This window comes from Taeniopygia guttata, chromosome 3, assembly GCF_048771995.1.
Source record: "Taeniopygia guttata chromosome 3, bTaeGut7.mat, whole genome shotgun sequence".
Classification (NCBI taxonomy): Eukaryota; Metazoa; Chordata; class Aves; order Passeriformes; family Estrildidae; genus Taeniopygia; species Taeniopygia guttata.
The window spans coordinates 35,584,218-35,607,041 of record NC_133027.1 but is presented as its reverse complement, the minus strand read 5'-3'; the positions used below and the strand labels follow the sequence as shown (position 1 = coordinate 35,607,041).

At 37.5% G+C, this 22,824-nt stretch overlaps 1 protein-coding gene across 1 annotated transcript in view; it reads left to right on the top strand.

The window, feature by feature from the left end:
- Nucleotides 1-22,824, top strand: part of ME1 (malic enzyme 1) — a 154,591-nt gene that overhangs the window by 95,564 nt on the left and 36,203 nt on the right. The window contains exon 7 of the mRNA XM_030267522.4: nucleotides 22,513-22,622. Within this exon, the coding sequence (XP_030123382.1) occupies nucleotides 22,513-22,622 (110 nt within the window). The remainder of the gene's footprint in view (nucleotides 1-22,512; nucleotides 22,623-22,824) is intronic.

The window sequence follows — 22,824 nt, the reverse complement described above, 5'->3', positions numbered from 1 at the left end:
CAGATACAAAGAAATGCTTTGTTAAATTTGTTAATTATTCTAAATTTGTATAATATAAGTGATTTTTCAGTTTAAGCCAGACTATACAGTCTAAGGACTTGTTTTCTTTTCTTTGCCAGGAAAGTATAGAAGCTGTAAATTATATATGGAAAATATTTTTAAAGAACGATATTTTCAGGATAAGAGAACTGAGTGCAGCTGGTTTTGTATATTTTCCAAATCAGATTTTGAAATGGGAACCAGCTGCTCATCTGTAGCTGTGAACTAAAATGCATGGTGGCCATTTTTGAAATAATATATCTGAGGAGTACTGGGTATGATCCTGATGTCAAATTCAGCTGCACATCCTCAATCACAGCACCACCTTCAAATGCTGCAGGCCCATAGCCTAAAGACACTGAAGTGACTTGTTGGCAAAAAACCCAGAATCAAGGAGGAGATCATGGTGTATAGAATCCACTGTGCATTTTTGACCAGCATTCTACCTGAACTACTCAGCCTCTCGCAGCTGTGCTGCTCTATTGCATTAACAGACTCCTCCACTGAGCAAGCAGCTCCTAAGAATTGGTCTCTGGATGTAAGAGCTGGCACTGTGTGCTTTTGTCCCAGATGCCTTCTCCTTTGAGCTCTACTGCCAGAGCTGCTTTGATGATGTCTGGTAACCATCAGTCTGCTTCTCTGGGTTTTGGTTGTATTAAAGACTCCATAATTCTTATATTTTGTAACTGTACCTATTGGTATAAAACCATGTCATGGACAAAACTTTAGAGCAGAAGACAAGGAAGTGGCTGTTTCATACAACTCTAGGTATCCAGGACAGAATAAGGTGCTAACCAACACTAAACCAAATTTTTTTTGCTCTGTGTTTGGGAGCAGGAGGTCAGATGGTCAAGAACAAGGAGCTGATATGAATATAAACAGTTGAAGAGGTCAACAGAGCTATAGTGTTTTCTCAGTTGAGGCTTGTTGGCAGCAGTTCTGGCTCACAGAGCAGAGGTAATGTCAAAGAACCACTTAATAGAATGTGGGACAAAACAGATTTTTGACAAAGTACATAGTCTGTGCTCCAAAGAAAACCACTAAACTAGTTTTAACTTGAAAAAATACAGCCACAGTTTTCAAATTTCATCTCATTTTTGTTGCCTTGCCTTCTTTCTTTGTTAGAAATCCTGCTGTGATTGAAAAAAATAGGAAAATTCACCTAAGTAACTTTTTTTTTGGCTGATAAACACAGCAATGTTGCTGATGGTGGTTTTAAGTAATGTTCTGTGTCTGAGTATTTGAAATTATTGTAGTTCTGTAAGGTAAAATCTACAAGTGAAAAATGAATGTTAACTAAACTGCCCAGGATGTTGAGGTTTTTTTCTTCATTGCATTTCTTCTCCTGGTTACAGAAGTGACTTTGAAGCAGTTGAATCATTCTAAGAGAAATGGCTGATGCTAACTTCTGCTTCTTCACAAAGAAAAATGTTTTTTAAAAAAGGCCTCAAACTCCACTCCTGTATTCAGTTTTAGAAGTCAAATATGGATGTATAGTATAAACCCAACATAAAGAGATACAATAGTATCTCTTTTAGATAAGAATGGCTAGAAGAGGAAGCAGTTCCGTTTTGATTGTAGTTATTTTAATTGGAAAAGAAGTTTTAATTTTGCTCCATTTTTGGTAGTATAATGATTTTAAAATAGAAGAGCCTAACTTTTGGCAGAAGTAGGATGCAGGGAAATGATTGCTAGCATGGTGCTCACATGTCAGTCATAAAGCAAGAGGGTGCTGTGAACAAATTTTGAAGTTCTGAGCAGCACTGGTGGTACCATAATAGACCTGGCTTAGATTGATTTTGTCATTGTGAACATTTATGCAATTTATAGTAACTATAGACTTAACTATCATCTGTGCTAGAGACACTCTTCACTTTCAGCACCTGACACTGGGATTCAGACTGTGCCTGTGGTTGAAGACTTTGTTTCAATGTCACATTTACAGGATGTCCTTCATTATTAATAAGGTTAATGTTTGATTTTTCTTATTTAGTTATTAGTCAATAAAGTCCAGTATTCTTCTGCTCAAAGGTGTCAGCTTGAAACTCCTAATGCAGCTATGACTGCTGTATCCTCAGAAAGAGGATGTAATAAGAGACGGTCCTCTCCTGGGGAAAATCTGGTATTTTCTTTTTGTATGCTTTCCTCTTGTGTGTGCTGTGTGAGACCACCAGTGGGTTGTATCTTTTCTGCTCTAAACTGAGGTTCCTGCTGCAAGGACCATGATGAGTGAGAGAACTGCTCCACCACTGAAGTACTGCAACTTCTATCCCAGTGATGCTGTGGCTTAAGAATAGTTAAGGCATCTGGAGGAACACCTCCAAAACCCTAACCAAAACCAGAGTAAAAAAGTAATTTGCCAGATTTTGTGGATTCAAGCAGCTCTGATAGAACAGCTGATGTCAATGCATTTTTCCCCCCTAATATGGTATAGATCTTAGTTAGGTTTTGAATGTCATGACACAATTATCTGTGGTCTGTTTAAATTTTTTTCCTTTCTTGGCGGGGCAGGAGTAGAAGCTTTTAAAGACAATAATCTTGTGTAGTGTGATGTTGTCTTGGATTTTTTTTGCTTAACACAGCAGCACCCTACCTCACTGGTAAATGAGAAAATAAACCCCATTTCTCTCTGGATAGGTTTGTTCAATCCTAATCCTACCCATGCTCTTAGCTAATTTTGTTCCCACTTATAATTATCTCTAAGCCTTCTATGTCACAGCTGTTCTTTGTCCTTGGTTGCTGATCTGCAGTTCTAAGTCAGGTTTTCTAAACACATTGTCTTGGTTATTTAATTACTTTGTTTCATGATCTCCTAACTTCTGCTGTCATGCTCTGGCTGGCTGCTGTATGTCCCATGTCCTTGGTTCCTTGCTTGGTTCTGTCATAGCACACCACAGTTTCCATCCTGCCCTTATTAAGGGATAAAGAGATGATAAGCAACAACTGCTGCTTTTCAGCTTCATTAATACTTCCTTGCTATCACTGTCCCCACTAAAAACAAGAAATATTTAAATAGCTTTTATAACTGTTTTTGTAGATCACAGAAGCATCCTAAAGTTTGCTTCTAAAGCTTTGTCCCAAATGGGATGTAAATTAAGTATTTAGTGACATTGCTAAGTACAAAGGACTCAGCAAGATACTATCTTTATAGTCTTATTTTAGAGTGATTAATACATTGTATGTAAGAAAGAGGAGACAGTTTCTTTCCACAAACATCTGTTTATGATTTAAATTCTGCAAAATATCCAAAAAAAAAGCTGTGTGGTGAATACAGAGTTAGAACTTTCGCCACGTATCCTACTGTCCCAAGGACTGCTCCTATAGTACTATTAATTTTGTTAGTATAATTCCAAATCTGTTATATATCACTAAACAAAAATAAAAAGTGAAAACCTGGGGACTATTTTTGTAGATGATATGTATTATTTGATTAATCCTGAAACATAAAATTACAGTCAAAAGTATATTGTCATTATGAGTGAGTTTTACTGTCAATAGTATTTGAGATAGGTTTGCTCTGCACGCCTTTTTTCCTTTTTTTGCAAGTGGATCTGTTCCTTTCCAGTGACAGATCACACCTGTTTTCCATGTAACAACCATCTGGTCTTAATGCTGGGGATGCAGCCTTCTTTTTCACAGCTTGCTCAGTCTCTTCCAGTTAGATCTGCTTGGTCAAATAGTGGCATGCAGAGCTAATCTGTTTAGAGGGATCCAGATAAACCTTAAATTTTGCACAGCTTTGCTTCTGCACCAACAAGCTTTTTTGTATTCCCCTAACCATTTCTTGGAGGAAAGAGAAGCACATTATGTTAATGTTTTTGGGTAATGGCCTTAATAATATGCCTTATGGTCAGCCCTGAGGTAATCATGGAATAGCTGATTACATAAAATAGATGATTCCCTTTCAACTGGACCTCTTCTGTTTTCTATGAGCTTTGGCTCTGTTGAAAGAAATACATATTTTTCACTTTGGATTGTACAGTTTGCTGAAGAGACCTCAATGGTGGAGTAAATATGGATTCTGTGATTTGTTTGTGATTCTGTTTGAAAACTTGGCTTTTTTGGAGATCTGCTATGTTCCAGATAGTCCTGCTTACAGCATACCCTGTATTTCTAGGAGAACAATTTGTTTGTCTCCTGGCATTAAGATAAGACTGTCCTGTACAGCAAAACGTACTAGATCTGAGTTCAAATTCTACCAAGGAAACACTGCAATAAGATCAGGAAAAATGTGAGATTCTGGCATCTAAAACCACTTTGGTGTATTAAGAAAGTCTTTCTCTAAAGTACTCTGAAGCTACAAAAAAGGGCAATAGAAGTTTTTTTGGACTAGACTTGGAAGTTCAGAGCTGATGAGGAGATTTTTGTAGGAGAGAGTGAGTAAAAACCACAGTGTCACTCATCCTCACAGGGAAGAGATTCCTTTGGAGCTCAGGTCCTGGCATTTATTGCTCGTGACTTCAGAAGTGTTTCGAGAATTTTTGCTGGAGACTTAAGCCAAGCCTTGGAAAAGTTTAGCTGCTGAGTGCTACATCTAAGAGCCCACCTCTGAGCCTGTGGCTGGTGCACGATAGCTTGCTTGTCATGCTTCTTCAACTTGTCATGCTTCTAGCCTTCACTGGTTGTTGAAGGGTAAGAAACAACATCTGGAAGTTGCCGAATGGACATCCAGGGCTGCTATTTGTAGTGTTTGTCTGTGAGGGATTATTTGTTTTTATGCTGTGCACTAGCTGGTACATCATAGCCATTATGCAATGACTCAGACTGCATAAACTAAGTTTCCTTCACTGTATTTAAATATTTTAACTATTTTCAAAGCCCTATCCATGCCCCCAACCAGGAGGTTCATGAAGGAATCCCTAGAGACAGTCTCTTATCGCTGTTCCAAGTTGTTATCCCGGAAGTTACATAATATTTACAGATTTGCAGAATCTTAATGTGTTGGTTTTTTTTGTTTTCATGACTCAAACAAAGAAAAAAACTGAAAGCATTTTGGACACATCTATACTTAAAATACTTAGAGATGGGTGGGGACTTGATTATTTAGCTGAATTTTGTAAAGATTTAAAACCGTAGTTGTCTACATGGAATGCCAGGAAATGCAGACATTTTAAAAGATGAATATGTGTATAAATATGTATAAATTTCTAAACCAATAATAATTTCAGAAGCATAAATTGGCTGTAGTCCTAGTTTTTCAGTTAAAAATAATAGTGCTAGAGATATTGAGTGGATTCTCATGGCTTTAAAACTGTTTTACCAGATCCTTGCTAGATGTTTTTCTTATTTAGTAGACTTTAGACATTTCCAAGAGCTCATTATTCCCATCTCTAGGGAAGAAACTTTGCAGACAGCTACAGTTATTGTACATCTTTCCTGGCTTTTTTGAGGGAAGTGGGGGAGGGAAGCAGTGTAATGGACGTGTGTTTCCTGACCAAAAATCCATCCCTGTGTCAATGTCCTGTGAGCATTTGAATAAGAAACTAAGTAAATTCAACAACAGAAAAGTATCCCCTGACTACAGTAGCTAATGTCTTGGTGCAGATGATCTAACATCCTAAATCATATAGGGGAGAGATGTAGAATGAGGAGAGACTTTTTTCTGCTGTGTTTGTCAGATTGAAAGAAGTTCACAGAACTAATCTCAGTTTACTGTCTGATCCTAATTTTTGGCTGAATTCATTTTATCGCTGCCTATTAGAGCCCTGAGATAAAGGAAAACAAAAAGAAATTGGCTGGCTTTCTGTGTAAGAAAATATTTTCTGAATCCTGGAGGAGTTTCTTCCAGAACCCTAAAGGAGGATGTTCAATAGCAGTGCAATACCCTACTGACAGCACTGTCCATGTTCAGTTGGTCATCCTTTCATAAAGTAATTGGGGTCAGATGGCAGCTCTCCTAAAGCTTGTGAAAAACACATTTTACAATTCATTTTCATTAATATAAATCACAAAAATTTTAATTTTTGCAGATTATTTGAGCTCAAAAAATTAATTATGAAAATACAAGACAATTGTAGGATAGAGGAACATTCAGATATTTTCTGGTATTTACTCCTATAGTAGTTTACCCTTTTAATCTGTTAAATGGAATATTGCAATGAAATGTTTAATTAAGTAAATAAGCAGTTTCAAAGTATAACACTTATTCTCCTTTGTGCCACACTTATTTTTTTGTCAACCTGTCTTTCATAGCTTCTTGAAGTGGAATCAATGTTTTTTTCATTACTTTTGCATTGTTTGAGCACATGATTCAATATGATACAGGGTTAGGAAACAGTTTTTGAGTTTTGTCTATTGGCAGTGAGTAGAGACATTTGCTATTTACTTTATTTATATTTTTTTAATTTTAATATACAGATGATCCTGCCAGTATGAAGAAATCTTATGATATAATCATTATGACCTTATTTATATTTTTAGCTACTAAAGCCTACCAGCAAACCAAGATCTAAGTCTGTCCCACAAAGGTGGAATTTGGAGACTGAGGACCAAGGAGAAATACAGATGCCATGCTCTCAGCTATCTTGAATAACAAGAAAAATTATCAGCAAGAGGCTTTTCATTAAGGGGACCCAGATGAGATTCTTCAATAGTACATGACAGTTTGCATTAGAGTAACATAATTTGATAGCATAATTCTGATTATATTCAGGATGTTTTGGATTGTATGCATCCACTGAATTACAACTAGCAAGTGAGGGATGGATTTTTGGAGCCACCTCAGATGCCACAGTGAATGTGAACATGCACATTTAGATGTTGGTCTGATACTCTACAAGTTGGAAGCATCATTCAATCTATTACTTCACATTTCTTCATAAAACCTTTCCCCATGCAAGCATTTTTTTCCCAGAAGGGTGATCATGCATATGTGTATTTGCTTCTGAATGACTGGAAGAAAAGTTATTCTAATACCTTCCTTCTGCTTCCTCCCCACATGTCTGAAAAAAATAAGTATTTTGAGAGTGTTGGGTCACACAGGGCTTTTGTGGATGTTCTGTGCTTGGCATCACTTGAACATAGCCTTTAAAAAGGTCATGTGTATTAGGTGACAGGGAAAATAGCCTTCAGAGAGGTGGTTGAAAGAAATAGGTAGTAATATTAACATAGAATAAGCATAATTAATCTTTTACTTTTTAGACTATGTAATGTATTACTATAAATACATTATCAGAAAATTTGCAGTCATAGGAAGTACACAGACAATTCAAAAGCTCTGCTTTATGATATGTAATAATAAGTGCCATGCTAAGGAAGCTCAAGCTGAGCTTGTTTATTCTCAAGAAAGATTACAGAAAGAAAAAAAACCCACCTGACTTGCTTTATTATGCACTTCATTGCATAGTGTAGACATCGCACAGGAGTAGAATACTTTGCCATTTTTTTCCCACATGCACATATTTTTTCTGCAAAACCTGTAAAGTTGCATTACCTGGCACTCTTAAACTCCTCTCACAGGTGCTACACTATTATCCATATAATACACTCAAATAGTGAGTACTCAAGTAGACAAAGTAATTCTAACTATGAATGTGAACATTTCAATATTCACTAGACAACAAAGACTGAAAGTCAGATTATTGGCTAATGAAAAGGAACATTAACTAATCTTAAAAGGCAAATGGATCTCTCATCAGTATATCATGAGCAAGGGACTTACTGAAGTAACCAAGATATATTTTTCTGGTCAAAATAACCTGCACATACCTATCAATTCTCTGAACTCATTGGAATACGTATATGTATTAATGGCTTTGGATCATAAAAGTCATAGAATTTACCAGTAATTACAATTAACAGAAAGTTTTTGTGTCAAACACCAAAAAGAGAATCTGGGATGAGTATAAAACTTTCCTTCCCTTCAGTCCTTCTAAAAAGATGTGACTTGGGTCTAGTTTCACTGTATCTTCAATGGTGTTTGAATACTATAAGAATTCCAACAGGTCATCTCCAAAAAAAAACAATTTAACAAGTTTGCTAAAATATATACAATTATTTTTTTGTTCAAAAATCAAAGGTATAAGTGAGTTATCTGGGAAAAGGAATAATACAGTTAGTAATAGAATTTAGAAAAACCATAAAAAATATTCTTTTGAACCATTTGGTACATCCTACTTTTGCAGTCTGCTGTAGGTGGTATCTGAGCCAGCTAATTTGAAATGCACATATATTCTGCAAAGTCAATATGCCACAGCCTTATCCAAGGATTCTGGTTTAGATGTAGTATTATGTTCTAAACATCATGAAATAAAATCAGAGAAAAAGTGCATCTCAGTGTGCTGCCCCTATAATGCAAAATAATATCTTAAACATGAATTTCTTCCTTCACTCTGTGACAGACATGGGGAGACCATTTGCTCTACGTCTGATGTTCCCTGGGGAAAGTACAAATAATAGTGTGAAAAGGATAGGTAGTATTTGGCTTAGCAGAGGATTACAAACAGTTCTGAGAAGCATGTTGCCACTTCCTTTTCTCACTTAGTCCCTGGTTATAAGGGCTATAATTTTATACAGTGTTCTTTCGAGATCACTGATATAATCCCCAGGATCTCAAATATTTGAGGAGATGATGAGGAGGAGCCATTTAGAACTTCTAACCACCTGTTAAAAATGTTAAAATAGAGTTAGAATGCTTTGGGGCCCTTAATTTAGTCTCCAATTAACCTTTTTTCCAGTCATTTTTAATAAATATTTGAATATAGATTTACCAGTGAGATCGTTTGGACTGAAAAGTTTGAACTTACTTCAAAGGCCATTTTTAAGAAAGCTAAATTCACGATGATAAAGAGTAACCATAGCCACTAACACAGGTGGTAAGAATATGTCCAATGTAGGTGAGCTGGAAGTGTTGCCAGTTTTTCAATGTAAAATACAATGTTCATACTCTCCCTTTCTCTCAGGATTCCAGAATGTTTCTGTTTCTCCAATGAAAGCAGAAGTAGCTGTTACTTCTTTATGATGACTTCTGGAAAAACTTTACCCTTATAAATATACCATTTTATTGAGCTTGAGTATTCCAGTTCTGTGGTAAAATTCATAAACAGTCCTCCAATTTTTCCCTAGTAAAAATCTAATTAAGAGTAATTTTGAAGTTAATACATGAAGTCTTAACTTCATTTAAATATTAATAATTCTGGCAACTTTTGGAGTGTTGAGGAGCCATTAAAGGAATTTTGGGTAATCTTTGAAGCTTTACTCTGTGTGGAGCTTTGAACATTGTGACTTAAGGAAACCATATCAGTAAAGTAGAAAAATGTGTTTAGCTTGTAGTAATAAAATGTGATCTTCCCTTAAGTTCTGGATGTTATCTTCAAAACAATAATTACTTGAGTACTTAAGAAAAATGTTGTCTAAGTTTTGTTTTCTTACTTACCTTACTTACATAATACCAAATTTCTTAAGGACAAATTTTTATTTAAAAAATTCTGATTAGTTCTGAACTGATTGTATATGGTCATTGATCTAAGAAAGCTTTGGGGCTTTTTTTAATATGTGGACCACTCCTTTCCTGGTCCAGAATAACTTAAGTCAATCATCACATGTGAAATCACAGAGCAACCAAGTCACAACTTGCTTTTGTAATACTGATGTAAGTGGTCATAAAACCACGTGTGCTTAGGGAGATGCAAAATGTGCTATAATTGAGTGGGAAGTGCTCCAGTTTAGGCCAACCATCACAAGTCTAGGAGAAGTGTGCTTAAAGGCAATTATGTAAAGCTTGTGAAGCCCTTCTGAACTTCTACTAAATTTTGTTTTCTTCTGAAAGATAATGATTTTCTTTAGCTTGCTGATGCCAACTGCTGCAGATTAAATGTGCATTTATTAGCTTCGGTTGCAGTTTCACTTGCAGAGCTGATTGGAAAAGTTTTTAAAACAGAATAGAAAATTTCTGGCCCAAAAGTGCCTGGCACTTTTATCTTTAGAGAGTATCTGATACTTCTACAATCATGCAAGACATGGAAGCTGTAATCCAGGTTTTCACTATTTTGCATCAAATCTCTTTAGGGAAGGGCAGAAAGAAGGAAGAATGTTGTTTGAGGAATGGTAGTTACCATTCCCAGGACCTAAAGAGTTTGGTTGAACACATGCTTACATTGATTTTTATAATGTTATGTGGTTTAGGGTATCTTAAGTGTGATGTGCACTGGAAATGTTACCTATTTTTATTGATATTTAGTTTCTGCTGAGTAGCACTGAGCTGGGAAATTAAATGGCACCAGCAATGCTACTCAAACAGAACCCACCCATCTTCTCCAAAGAAGTAATGATGCTCTTCATCTCACTAGGATGTGTAGGACCCTGGGCATAGTTCTTCTCTGTGTTTATATTTTATTGGAATAGATTACAAAACTTTTATAGTCTTGAATATTTTCCCTTGTACATTACAGTACTTTCTGGCCTTTGTGATACAAACCGGGTTTTCTTCCAGGTGGTCCAAATGTTGCTGCCAAACTCTCCTTCCTCTGATGCGCTGTGTTCACACTTCCTCTGGAGAAAATATCTTTATTGACTTTCCTATACAAAAAATAGATTTTGTTCTTTCTTGGTTCTACATAGCTTTATTGCTACCTCTACTTCATCTCTGCTTGAGTTATGCAGCTCTGCCACCTTTTTCATATTTTCCTTGGGAGAATTGGGGGTTTTTCTCCATTAATGTGAAATACCTTCCCCTGCTACATCTGCAGTGCAACTTTTCTTTGTTTCTTTCACATAGCCATTCAAAACCTACCTCTTGTAAAGCCTTTTAGTCATCCCACAGAATGCTGAGAATGTCAATTAAATGTTTGGAGTTCTATGTTTTTTAAGCATTTTTTTTTAGCCATGTTCAGTGTATTATAAGTTTATATAGGAAATATTTTTATGAAGTTTGGCCTTCTACATAAAATGAGGTATTTGATTAGAATCAATTTGGTTTGATATTTAAATATTTAACTACAGACATCAGAAATCATCATTATAGTGCTACTTACACTATAAAAAATAAAAAGATGAGATTGCTCTATCCATACTTGATAATCCCTTATCTGTTCAGACCTTATTTATATTAACCTTTTTGACTTTGATAGTTGCTCAGCACTAGCATATGTCCATTAGCTATGGATTTTTAATTTTTTTTCTAATCCAGAGTAGCATTTCTTCCTTTTGATCCTTGGTTTATAAATTTACATTTGTGAGGAGAGACTGGGAGCTGCAGCTGTCTATTCCAGTGAAGCAGCAGCTCATAGGTGTGTACAAATATTGAAAGGCAGGGTTTAAAGTAGACTGAGCTAAGCTCTCTATAAGTTGTGCCAAATGACAGGACAGGAGAAAATAAGACACAAACACTTTGCTTAAATGTAAGAGACATTTCAGCATTGATAAAAACCTCATTTTACTGTCAGGGTGACTGAGTCTTGGCACAGGTTTTGATGCCTCAGGTTTTAGCTTTGATATTTTTCAGATTCTGTTCTGCTTTAGTGTGTAAGTCTTGGCTTCATATTGGGGGATAGTAAGCTGTCTTCACAGAATAGGTAGACAAAATAATTCCTTCTCTAGCTGGGGACCTAGGACAAATGATCCAAATTTCAGGCCCAAGAGCAATGGTGGACCGCAGAGAGAAAAGAAGAAGGATGGGACTTCATGGGTTAAAGCTTTAATTGGACAATTAGCTCCAATATGCAAATGGACCAAAACTTATACAGATATGAGCCCTGTGACCTGTTATCCATTTTGTGGCCATTTTGGGTTGTGCTGCCCAAGGTGTATCCATTGAGGCCTCTTAATAAATACCTACTTTATTCTTTTGCTCCATCTAGTCTCTGTTCTAGGTCAGCCTTCACAAGGCATCAGTTTCCCACAGAAGTTGTGGAGTCTCTGTCCCTGCAGAGAGTCCAAAAGCTGTCTGGATGTGATCTGCCCAGCCTGCTTTCACTGACCCTGCTTGAGTGGGTGGGTGGTGAGATGACCTCCAGAGGTGCCTGTCAGCCTAAGCCATTCTGTGATTCTGTAATATTCTGCTGTAATAGTCACAGTTCCTCAAGTCAAACAGTATGCTGTCTAAATAATGCTTGAAAAACAGTACGCTCCCTATTTCTTAAAATTCCACATTCTCCGTTTCTTCAGTCTAACCTCCAACAGGCTTCTTTTCTCTCAAGTGCAATTTGTGTTGCAGGTACATAAGATATTTTAATGCCTTAAAAACACCATCAAAATTTGGAAAGGAAGAGATGTGTTTCCCAATTTATCAAACAGTACAAATATTTGGAGTGTATATCATCTATCAGAAGTGCTTTAAGTATTCCTGTTACAGCCTCCTTTTGACATTTCTGAAAGCTTATTATTTCTTTGCCTTTTAACAGTCAAGATGAAGGCTGTCAGTGGTGGAATTGAGATTTCCATCTGTTCATTATACCTTAAGTAGCAGAGGGAAAGAGCAGATGTGCTGCCCCAGGCTTTCTACTAATTTGGCTATCCGGCTGCCTCTTTTATTTTGGGAAAAATACCTATAATCTCATACAAATATAATCAAATGTGTAAGGAACTACAGTCATCTTGGTTCAGTCTCCTAAGACTACTTAGCAATCTTTAGATTCTGGCAAAAGATACAATGCCTTTTCCAAAAAGGCATTGCATTTGCCATAAATCACTCAGTCCTGATTCACTGAGGCATCAAAGCAGACACTTAAGTTAAAGCAAAGGAGTAGTCCTCTTGACCCAAGCTGGAATTCTCATATGTTTAAGTAAATACCTTAATAAATTAAGTTGTTTAAAGTAGTATTTTTCAGTGCTATTAGATTCAGTTAAATAAATACAATTAAAAATTATTAGGAAACTTTCTGATGTAGGATTATCAGCCAAGGATCTCTCTCTTTTTTTTTTTTTTTTGGCTATAATCTAGACCCTTTTCCACTTTGGAAAGTTGCTGTCTAGGCTGTCTGAATATATGAAGGTTCATTCTCAAGAAAATTCATCTCATATAAGCAAAATGCCACACATAATCAATGCAAATCTGATTTGTCCAGACAAATTGAAACCTTTACCTTTTCCAAGAGCAGCTCTCCTTTTCATACAGAAATCTGAGAATGTGTCCAGAGAAACATCTCTTGCCTGGATTTAGGTATCTAGGCTTCTTGGAATAGATGATTACACTAATAACAGTAATTATGAATAGCAATATATTTAATACAGTATCTTTCATACTAAAAGATCTGTAGAGGAATTCCCTGTGACAGCTCTGTGCAATTGTTGACCACCGTTCAAGTGCTGCTGTACTTATTTCTCTTTGGTGACTTTTGCATTAAAAATCTAATTTTTGGGGTGTGCAGATGCATACCAACACCAGAGAAAACCTCAGAACTGTGTCCTTATGGTATTTTTCTTGGCAAAGTAAAATTGCTGGCAGTCTTAACCAGACAGTAATAATCAGTAACTTTTAAAGATTGCAGTTGTGAAGTAACCAGGAAACACCAGTTTTAAACTAGGTTCAAATTATTTTAAGTTGTGCAGGATGACTTATCAAACAGTGTAATGCATTTTTCATGCTCTTTTTTGATAACAGTTCTTTTTTGGTTTAGCATAAAGCCATTTAATTAAAATTTTAAAAGTACGCTTGAAGGGTTTAACAAAAAACAGTCTATCTTCTGGGAGGGTAAGAAGTGATACACACCTTTAGTTACAGCTAAAGATTAATGAGGAATAAAACTGCTTACTATTTCCAGCTGTGATGGATTTCTTTCTTGATTCTCTGTTTTTCTGATTTAGTCTGCTCAGACACTTGACCAATCTATCTGCTCAGTACCATTGCTTCCCTCAGCCAAAAATATAACAGTGCCAAATCTCTAAAGAAGAATTGAAGAGAGTGAAAAGAAAAGAAAAAAAAATCTTAGGTCATCTGTTTCAAATCTGCACTCATCTCTTTTAAGTGAATGTAAAACTGAAGGTAATTTGAGATTGTTCTTTGGTCTAAGTCACAGTTAAATCAGCTAAGTGGTAACACTGGAAAAAGCAGTAGAATAGGTAGGAGACAAGTGGAATTACATTTTCAGGCTCCTGGAGTTTTACTTTTGACTTAGGTAGGGTCAGGATCAGGTAACAAGTGAAACAATACAAATTCATGAGAAACCGTCACAGTAATTCAATTTACTGTTTACTTTAAATTCATGTGGAACCATTTTTCTCTAAGGAGGAAAACTACCAAAATTTACAATATAGTTTTCTGCCTCTTCTGATTTAACCTGAGTGTTAGGCAAGCAATCATACCTTTGCATTTGTGGAAGTTTGTGGTATATTTTTTCATGGCAGTGATCTGGTCTGCTGGGGCTGATGTTTGGGTATGTCAAGAACTGAGTCAAAGAGTTTGGCTCACGTCTGACTTTGTGAACTTTCAAGAGTGTAATTTATTTGTATAATGTGTATTATGCTGTATCTTAGTACTGTGTCATCTGTCCACCTTCCTGCTGAGAGGACTGTTTCACAGAGAGGAGGCAAATTGACACAATCCACCATAGGAAATTGATTTGACAGCACTCAGTGAAAATTCTTATGGAAGAGAGAGTTAAAAGTATTCAAAAAAGTTTAATATCAAAAAAGTTGATTTTATTAATCAGACTCATACCTACATATTCAAAGCATCAGCATATTTGTGTTAATATGGTCTGACCAGGGTTGCTCATGTGTAACATTGAAGGCAAAAGCACCCTGGTTGTCACATCCTCAATGCTTTTTCTGGGCTTCTTGTGGTACGTGGTGATAGATTTGATTTTATACAGGTCTTCCATGCCTTTAAGATCCAGCAGCTATTCTGGCATGCTTATTTTGCCTCAGGGTATTTCTTACTTCAGCCTTCGTAAATTTTTTGTGTCTGTATGTCCTCATGCTGAATTTCTTCAGATTGCAACGTGACTTCCTGCTGTGCCTGTAGGATAAAGAGTGGCATAGGTGATGTGCTGTGGTAGGGATTGTGGCTGTTTCCAAGGTGCAGGGTCCTGGTCCCAGAGGTGTCTTTGCTCTGGCCTTACTAGAGCTCAGGCCTGCTTATCTTGCTGTATATGAGACATTGTAAATTTTCCTTCAGTTGGCTTTTTTCTTTGTTATCTTTGTGTGTCACCGTTTTCAGCTCTGTTTTGCTGCTGCTTCCAGTAGTGCACACATTTCCATTCATACTTCATTCACACCACCCTCAATAATTCAGTTACAAAAAGTCTATAGATGTGAACTGGAAACGTCCAAGTTACGATCAAGCCCAGTTCCTGACAACATTGCTGTGTGCTATACTTTAGAACAAATATCAAAATCAAAAAATAAAAAACAAATAGTTTTGCAACAAGAATAAATAAAGTTTTACAATGTGTTAACTTACTTCTTTTGCTGCCTTTATATATTACAATCCTAAGACATTTAGGAGTTAATCAGGTATTGAAGCAGAAGAAATCTAGTTCAGGTTTACTAGCGAGCATCCATATTAATCCTTAAACAGCACTTTGAAAATGCACAAAAACTTAGAGTAGGTGTGTTTAGAACTGTTGTCAATTTGTTGTCTTAGTAGGATGGACTTCGAAAGACTTCAATTTAAAGAGCAAGTAGTCCCTGCTACAGTGTGATGCAACCACACAAATGGCTGATGACAAATTAGGTTAAAAACATCAACCATCCTTTTCTTGTAGCAAGTTAATGATTTAATTACCTTTTGTCGTAAGAGAATGCCATTATGTACACAGGGCATGACTGTGGGCAGAGAAAATGGTTTTGCTCCTCTGCTTATGAACAGCAACGTCTAGGACCACCACCCTCAAGGCCTTCCTAAATGAGCACTGCTCTGTTCCTAAGCCTTTCTATTCCCAGGGCTATGAAATCCACACCTGGAGCAGTGCTGTTGGTTGGGGGGGGAAGGGAGACATGAGTCATCTCCAACCCATTCTCCTCAGTACTCCTGGGATAGAAAGGCCATGGAAATGAATACCACATCTGTTCAGGACAGGGAAGGAGCAAGCAGAAGAGTGTTAGAAGCACTGGTAGAATGCCAGAGCACTGTGGTTGTGCCAGGGAACAGTAATATGGAAACCTTTAGTAGAATTTTATTTCCTTAAGAGAAAGTGAATGAAGAAAGGGTCTGCTGCTCGCACTGGGGTGGGTGCTAAATGCCGCCATCTCCCACATCTCCATGCCTACTTTGGATATGGACTGAGCTCATTGAGGAAAGGATTGTTTTGAAAACAGAAAATGGCTATGAAAAACAGCCCTATGCAAGTACTTGCTTTCTGTAGCTAAAATAAAACCAGTGGTTGCCTACAGGAGAATAAAAAAGGAATTTTAAGCAGAGTCCTTCATGTGGAAAGCAGAGATGCTGACAGTTTCTATTAAGTTCTTTAGAAAATCTCTTCCTGTGAAGAATGTCCTGTCTGACTTGCTGATCCAATTCAAGACAGAAAAAGTTATTTGTAATTTAATGATACCTCTTCCAGGAAGGTATTTGCTTTGTAGAACTGGCTGGAGCTCAGTGCACCTTGGACAGATTTTTGTCCTGTGCAGCTGTAGCACATCAGGCTGTTGGAGAGGCAGCATGAGTAGTACCATCTGCTTCAGTGGGGCTGGGGTGCTTGCTGGACGGTATCTTATTTGGGCCACCTTTTCCATAGAATATACGTGTAGTATTAATTGTGCAAAACTCTAACCCCCTCGTTCAATTGCATTGAATTTAAGCAGCGGGTTTCAGTTGTAGCAGAAGAGCAGCTGGGATGGATGGATGACCTCATTGCAGCAGTTTCATTGCTTTGTGAAATAAAGTTAAAGATAGCTCAGAGGAGAGAAGGAGGAGAAGACACTCTGGTCCTGTTAGAAGGGAGGGCAGGAAGGTATCCAGGAGTTTGTAGCAGTGCTCTTTATGCTTTAAATCTGTTTTGAACAGTGGGATGGATGGTAATGAGCAAGCTTACAGCATTTGGAGTGGGGAGAAAGGAGATAATTTCCACATTGTCCTGGTGCACTATAAATGGTTCTGGCTGGCAGGGCAGCTGCATGACGCACAAGGCAAGGAACACAGCGCCAATGTTGCTATCATTTTGGTTTGCTCATTCTTAGGAATGGGGGGCAGCAACCAATTCTAATAGTTTCTAAGGTTTTTTCAGTTCCAGGCATGTGTGAACACATATTAAAAAAAAGTAGTCAAATAGGAGTTTGGAAGCTCTAAAAATCTAAAAAGCAACCACTTGTTCCATTAAGAAGGTTTCCAAAACAATGGTTGGCAATAAGAACAATGATCCAAATATACATCCAGAAAACCTTCTTAGCTGTAGAAATAAGCATGGATTTTACTGATCATATGGTTTGAATTCAAAATTATGCCCAAACTTTTATAGCTCCCACTGTCACCAAAAGCCAGATTCTTGAGGGTTTTCCCTGTTGAGGTCTTAAGAGCACTGAGTTGCCAAAATACTTGAGCTGTATATTTGGGATGGTTATAGAGCTGTAGACATTTTTCTCCATCCTGTTACATGAACTCCACAGAATTATTTGGAACATTAACATTGTTGTCATAGACAACTGAATATAAATTTACCTATAAATGGAGGAAACTTAGCTAAGACTGTCACAAAAATATGTTGTAAATTGGGAAAAGAATTGGAGACGTTTTTTGGCAACCATGTTATTCAGTGGGATGGTTCATTTTAATCCATTGTCCAGCATTTGCCTCCCATACTTGATGACAAATATGATGTTGCATGCTTGCCACCTTTTGTCTGCATTTTCTCTTCATAACAAAACAAAGGAAATACGGCTTTGAACTTCTTTCCAGTTGGATCCTGATTCAGACTGCCTGTGTGACTTGGAGCAGGAATCTAAAATCCAAGTACACAGAAAGGCGTGGGTGACAAAACAGGATTTACAAGGGGAAACAGTGATCTGGATTATCACTTTCTAGAGATAATTTATATTTGTTTAATCAGCTACTGCAGTGACACATCCTTAACAGACAGAAGAGAGGAATTCACAGCAACAAAACACTTGCCTGCAAAAGTCCATCAGTCCTAGGCAGGACTCAAGCCAAGCTATTGCTATCAGAGCACAAAAATATCAAAAAATTCATTAGCATTAGTGCATTTGTCATGGTTGCACACTGAGGAGTAATGTCTACAAGATTTTTTTTTAAGGTTTTTTTTTAGGTGGGGTTTTTTGGGGGTTTTTTTGGGTTTTTTTTTTTTTTTAGTTTTAGCAGTGTAGAACTAGATCTCATAATTTCTTCTGGTTAAGACAGTTGTTTCCCAGTGTATAGGTTCTTTCTTCCATTTACTTGTACCACCTTTCAGTATGAACATTCATGTTGGCTACATGTTCTTCCATATCCCCAGTTATCCCCTGTGTAACCCTGGGTCAAAAGCAGTGATAGCAGGAGAACTGTTGGATCTGGTTTGAGCAAGCCATTAGGCATGATATGTTTTATGTGACTCATATCACTGAGTCAGGGTGGAAAAGACCTCTGAGATCATCAAGTCCAACCTATGATCAAACAACACCACATCAATTAGACCATGGCACTAAACGCCTCCAGGGATGGTGAGTCTCTCCTTAAACAGCTCCAGGGATGGTGATTCCACCACCTCACTGGGCAGCCCACTCCAATGTCTAATCACTCCTGTGAAAAAAATCCTCCTAATGTCCAACCTAAACCTCCCCTGGTGCAGCTTGAGACTGTGTCCTCTTATCCTGTCATTGTTTGGCTGTGAGAAGAGGCCAACCCCAGCCTGGCTACAACTTTCTCGTGGCTGGTTGTAGAGAGTGTTAAGGTCACCCATGAGTCTCCTTTCTCCAGGCTAAAGAGCCCCAGCTCCCGCAATTGCTCCTCACAAGAGTTGTGTTCCAATTTCTTCACCAATTTCACTGCCGTTCTCTGGACTCGCTCCAGAACCTCAAAGTCCTTCCTGATTTGAGGAGCTCAGAACTGGACACAGCACTTGAGGTGCAGCCCCACCAGTGCCAAGCACAGGGAAGCAATCACTGCCCTGATCCTGCTGGCCACAATAGCTGATACAAACCAGGATGCTGTCGGCCTTCCTGGCCACCTGAGCACATGCTGGCTCATGTTCAGCCACTGTCATCTGGCATCCCCATGTTTTTTTCTGCTAAGCAGCTTTCCAGCTGCTTTTCCCCCCAGCCTGTAGCCCTGAATGGAGTTGTTGTGACCTAAGTGCAGGCCATGGCGCTTGATCTTGTTGAACTGCACACTGCTGTGTTGGCTCGTAGATCCAGCCCATCCAAATCCTTCTGCAGAGCCTTTCTGCAGGTCAACACTTCCACCCCCATTTGTACAGCATTGTAACTGAATAAAATGTCTGCTTTCTTCAGGAAATCTGCTGCTGGTGACATATTCAAAATAAGATAGTTTTTGTTTATGTTGGAGGTCTACAAATCTTTAAATTTCAAAGAGGTGTCCTAAGGTGTATGACTATGAAGTTTAGCTATTTAAAAAAGCAGTACACTCTGTTCTTTCACACGATCATATTAAATAGGTAGTTTACTACTTTTAAAATACAAGTAACCTCTTAGAGAGTTTCCTGTCATAACAATTTATTTTAATTTTGTCTCCTAATCTTTTTAACATAGCTAAAGTTGCTGTCTTTTAACATGCTGCCTTTTAGCAGTCAACCACAGTCACTGAATGGTGGTTTTAAATGTGATGATTTTGTTTGTAGCACATCTATTACTGGTGTCTGGACCTGCCTGATCAGGCACTCTGTATATCATCAGAGTAAGCTCAGTGAGCAGTGAGGTCAGTCTGTGCTACATCTAGTATTGTTGGAAGATGTTAAGATAGTCACATTTTAGGGTAGCTGCAGGCTTTGTTTTCTCTTTTCATAATGTTTGAAAGATGGTATGACTCACAGAACTGTAGTGGCCCACAGTTGCTGGAATTTGAGTGGCTTGAAAGGCGCAGCAGGGTTTGATGACTGCACATGGACAAGCACCCAAGTGCTTGTTTCCCTTCTCTTCTCACAGTCATTTGTGTTCCCTACCCACCTGTAAAGAGGTGCAGATCCAAGCCAAAAATTTGCAGTGACAGCAGGGTATGAGGTGCAAACAGAGAGGTCATGTTCTGCTTCCATGAGGGCTGATTTAAGCAGTTACCCTTTATAGTGCAGGAGCCACTAAAACTAAAGCTGTTCATCAGAATATGAGAAGGGTGGAAGGTTATTGCAGAGTGATACAGGAAGGAAAGTATTGGTTTATGTTTTGGCTCAACTTTCTGCTTTAAGTGATTGTGATGGTAAGATGTGGGGGTCATAGAAGAATTGGTGGCTCTTTTGGTATGGTCACCACTTCCAGAACTGTGTGGCATCTTTTAGTCAATTCCCTATTGCTAAGGGATTTTCTGGAATGCCTGTTATTAACCATTTTGTATTATCTCATGTGTATGTCTCATCTGTTAGTGGTTTTGAGAACAAGAATACTCCAAGCAGAGAAACAGTGCATAATTTTCTTGTCTCTCAAGGGTGCCCAGCCACTGGATTTGATTAGACTTTTTTGAGAACATAGACCTAAAAATTCACAAGTCTTATGAGGTACTGCTAGTTGTGTGCAACACTGAAGTCTCAGGTTTTTACCTGGATGTCAGGTGTTACATGTGCAATGCAGAAGAATGCTGCTTAGAAATTTTTCTGCTATAATGCCATTATCTCAGAGGCCCAGAGTTAGACTGCCTGCATTTTTTCCATTTTAATGGAAATATCTGGCTCAGAGAATTAATATGGATAATGTGTCCAGTGATTATTTTCTACAGGGACACTCTTTTAATATAACTCACAGGAAGTTTTGGTCTTTGTCTATGAAGATAATGGATACGAAAACAGAAAAATAAAATGCAGATGAGAAAATGGAATGTTATATATGGTAAAATAAAGGAACAGACCAGCCTAATGACATCCAAGAAATACATATAACCAAGCTCCAGGATTCCAGAGTGATAATCCCATTAGTTTCATACTATTATGCAACGGTCAACTGCTGGACCCTTATGGAGTCACAGAAATTTATGTCATAAACTGAAGCAGGTTAGAAATTTAAATTAATTAGAAATTAACTCTAGTTTTTTATTTTAACTCAGTTGTGATTTGCAGTACTGGACTTGCCAGATTTTCTTTTAAGCAGTTGCCTGTCATTATGCTGCTGAAGAAGTCCAGATTTTTCCATCAAACCTGAAGATGTATTTATTTTCAGCAAGGATTACCATTCCTGCCAGTGGAATCCCCATAGATTTAGCTAATTGTAATATGGCTGTAAATATGTGTTTTCCATGGAAATGATTTTAGTCACAGGAATTTTTGTCTTTTTTTTTTAAATACTGATAGCTTTGCTTAATGTAGTTGCCAAACACATATATGGTTTAAAGAAAAACTCAATGTATTTACACTGAACTGCTCACTATATGTATGTATTAATTTTCTGGATGAAGCATGAATTGAGAGCTTGTCTGTCTCTCATGGATTTGTGCTGTTAGCAAATAAGGAAAGCCTCCTTTAGCTCAATCAGGATGTGTGCTGCTGAGATCTTGCCCTCTGCAAATAAATGTCTGTGAGCTTGACTCCAGTGTTTATGTAGTTTTTGTAGATATATTTTCATTGCTTTGTGGGCTTTTTTTTGCTTTTGTTGTAAGAAAATAATTGAAAATGCCATACTGGTGACTGGTATGCAAAGAATCCAGAGACAGTACTACTAAAAATACATGTAAAGACTGGGCGATATTCACAAGAGCGTGTAGTGACAGGACAAGGAGGAACGGCTTCAGGCTGAAAGTAGGAATAGGTTTGATACTGGGAAAAAATTCATTACTCTGAGGGTGGTGAGGTACTGGAACAGATCACCCAGAGAAGCTGTGGATGCCCTGTCCCTGGATGTGTTCAAGGTGAGGTTGGATGAAGGTCTGAGAAACCTGATCTTGTGCAATATGTCCCTGCCCCTGGCAGGGAATTTGAACAAGATGATCATTAAGGTCCCTCCCAATCCAAATCATTCTATGATCTATAGTGATCTATAATATTAATTTAATTTAACTTCTTACTAACTTTCATTTTAGGACTAACCTTACTGGCACAGCAGGGTAATTGTTTACTTGGGTAGGTATTGACATACAAATCTAGTGCCAGGAGTCTTGTGTTTCCATATTAAAAAAAAAAAAAAATACAACCACAGAATTATAGGGTGGGTTTATTTGTTTACTAGGTAATTGCTCAGTGGAGACTCTGTTGAGATGTCTACAAAGGTTGAAGGCCTTTTCCATTGATCTTCTATTCATAATTTAGAACTGAGTAAATACTATTAGTAGTATGATTATGCCTTCTAAATAATCTGTATGAATGTAAACATAACGAATATAACAGAAACATCTTGAGAGTTGTATGATTCACATTATACTTGCATTCAAAATCTGACCACAAATGTTACTAGCATTTTAATGTATAATTTTGAAACTCTTTTAACATAATGCATAATTTCTGGTTTTTCTAGATATGGAATGAACTGCCTCATTCAGTTTGAGGATTTCGCTAATGCCAATGCATTCCGCCTCCTGCATAAGTACCGTAACAAGTATTGCACTTTCAATGATGACATTCAAGGTAACAAATTTTTCTCTTCTCTTCCCTGTTGTTCCCACAAGCCAGAAAAATAAGTCTTAATTTCCAGAGGGGAAAAAAATCTATCAACTTTATTGTGATATTTATAGATGTACAGGTCACATTTTGCCTTGGGTTTCCTCAGTTTGGATTTTTGATGAGCTGCATTTGCTCTTAACCTTTCACTTCTGATTTACACCTCATA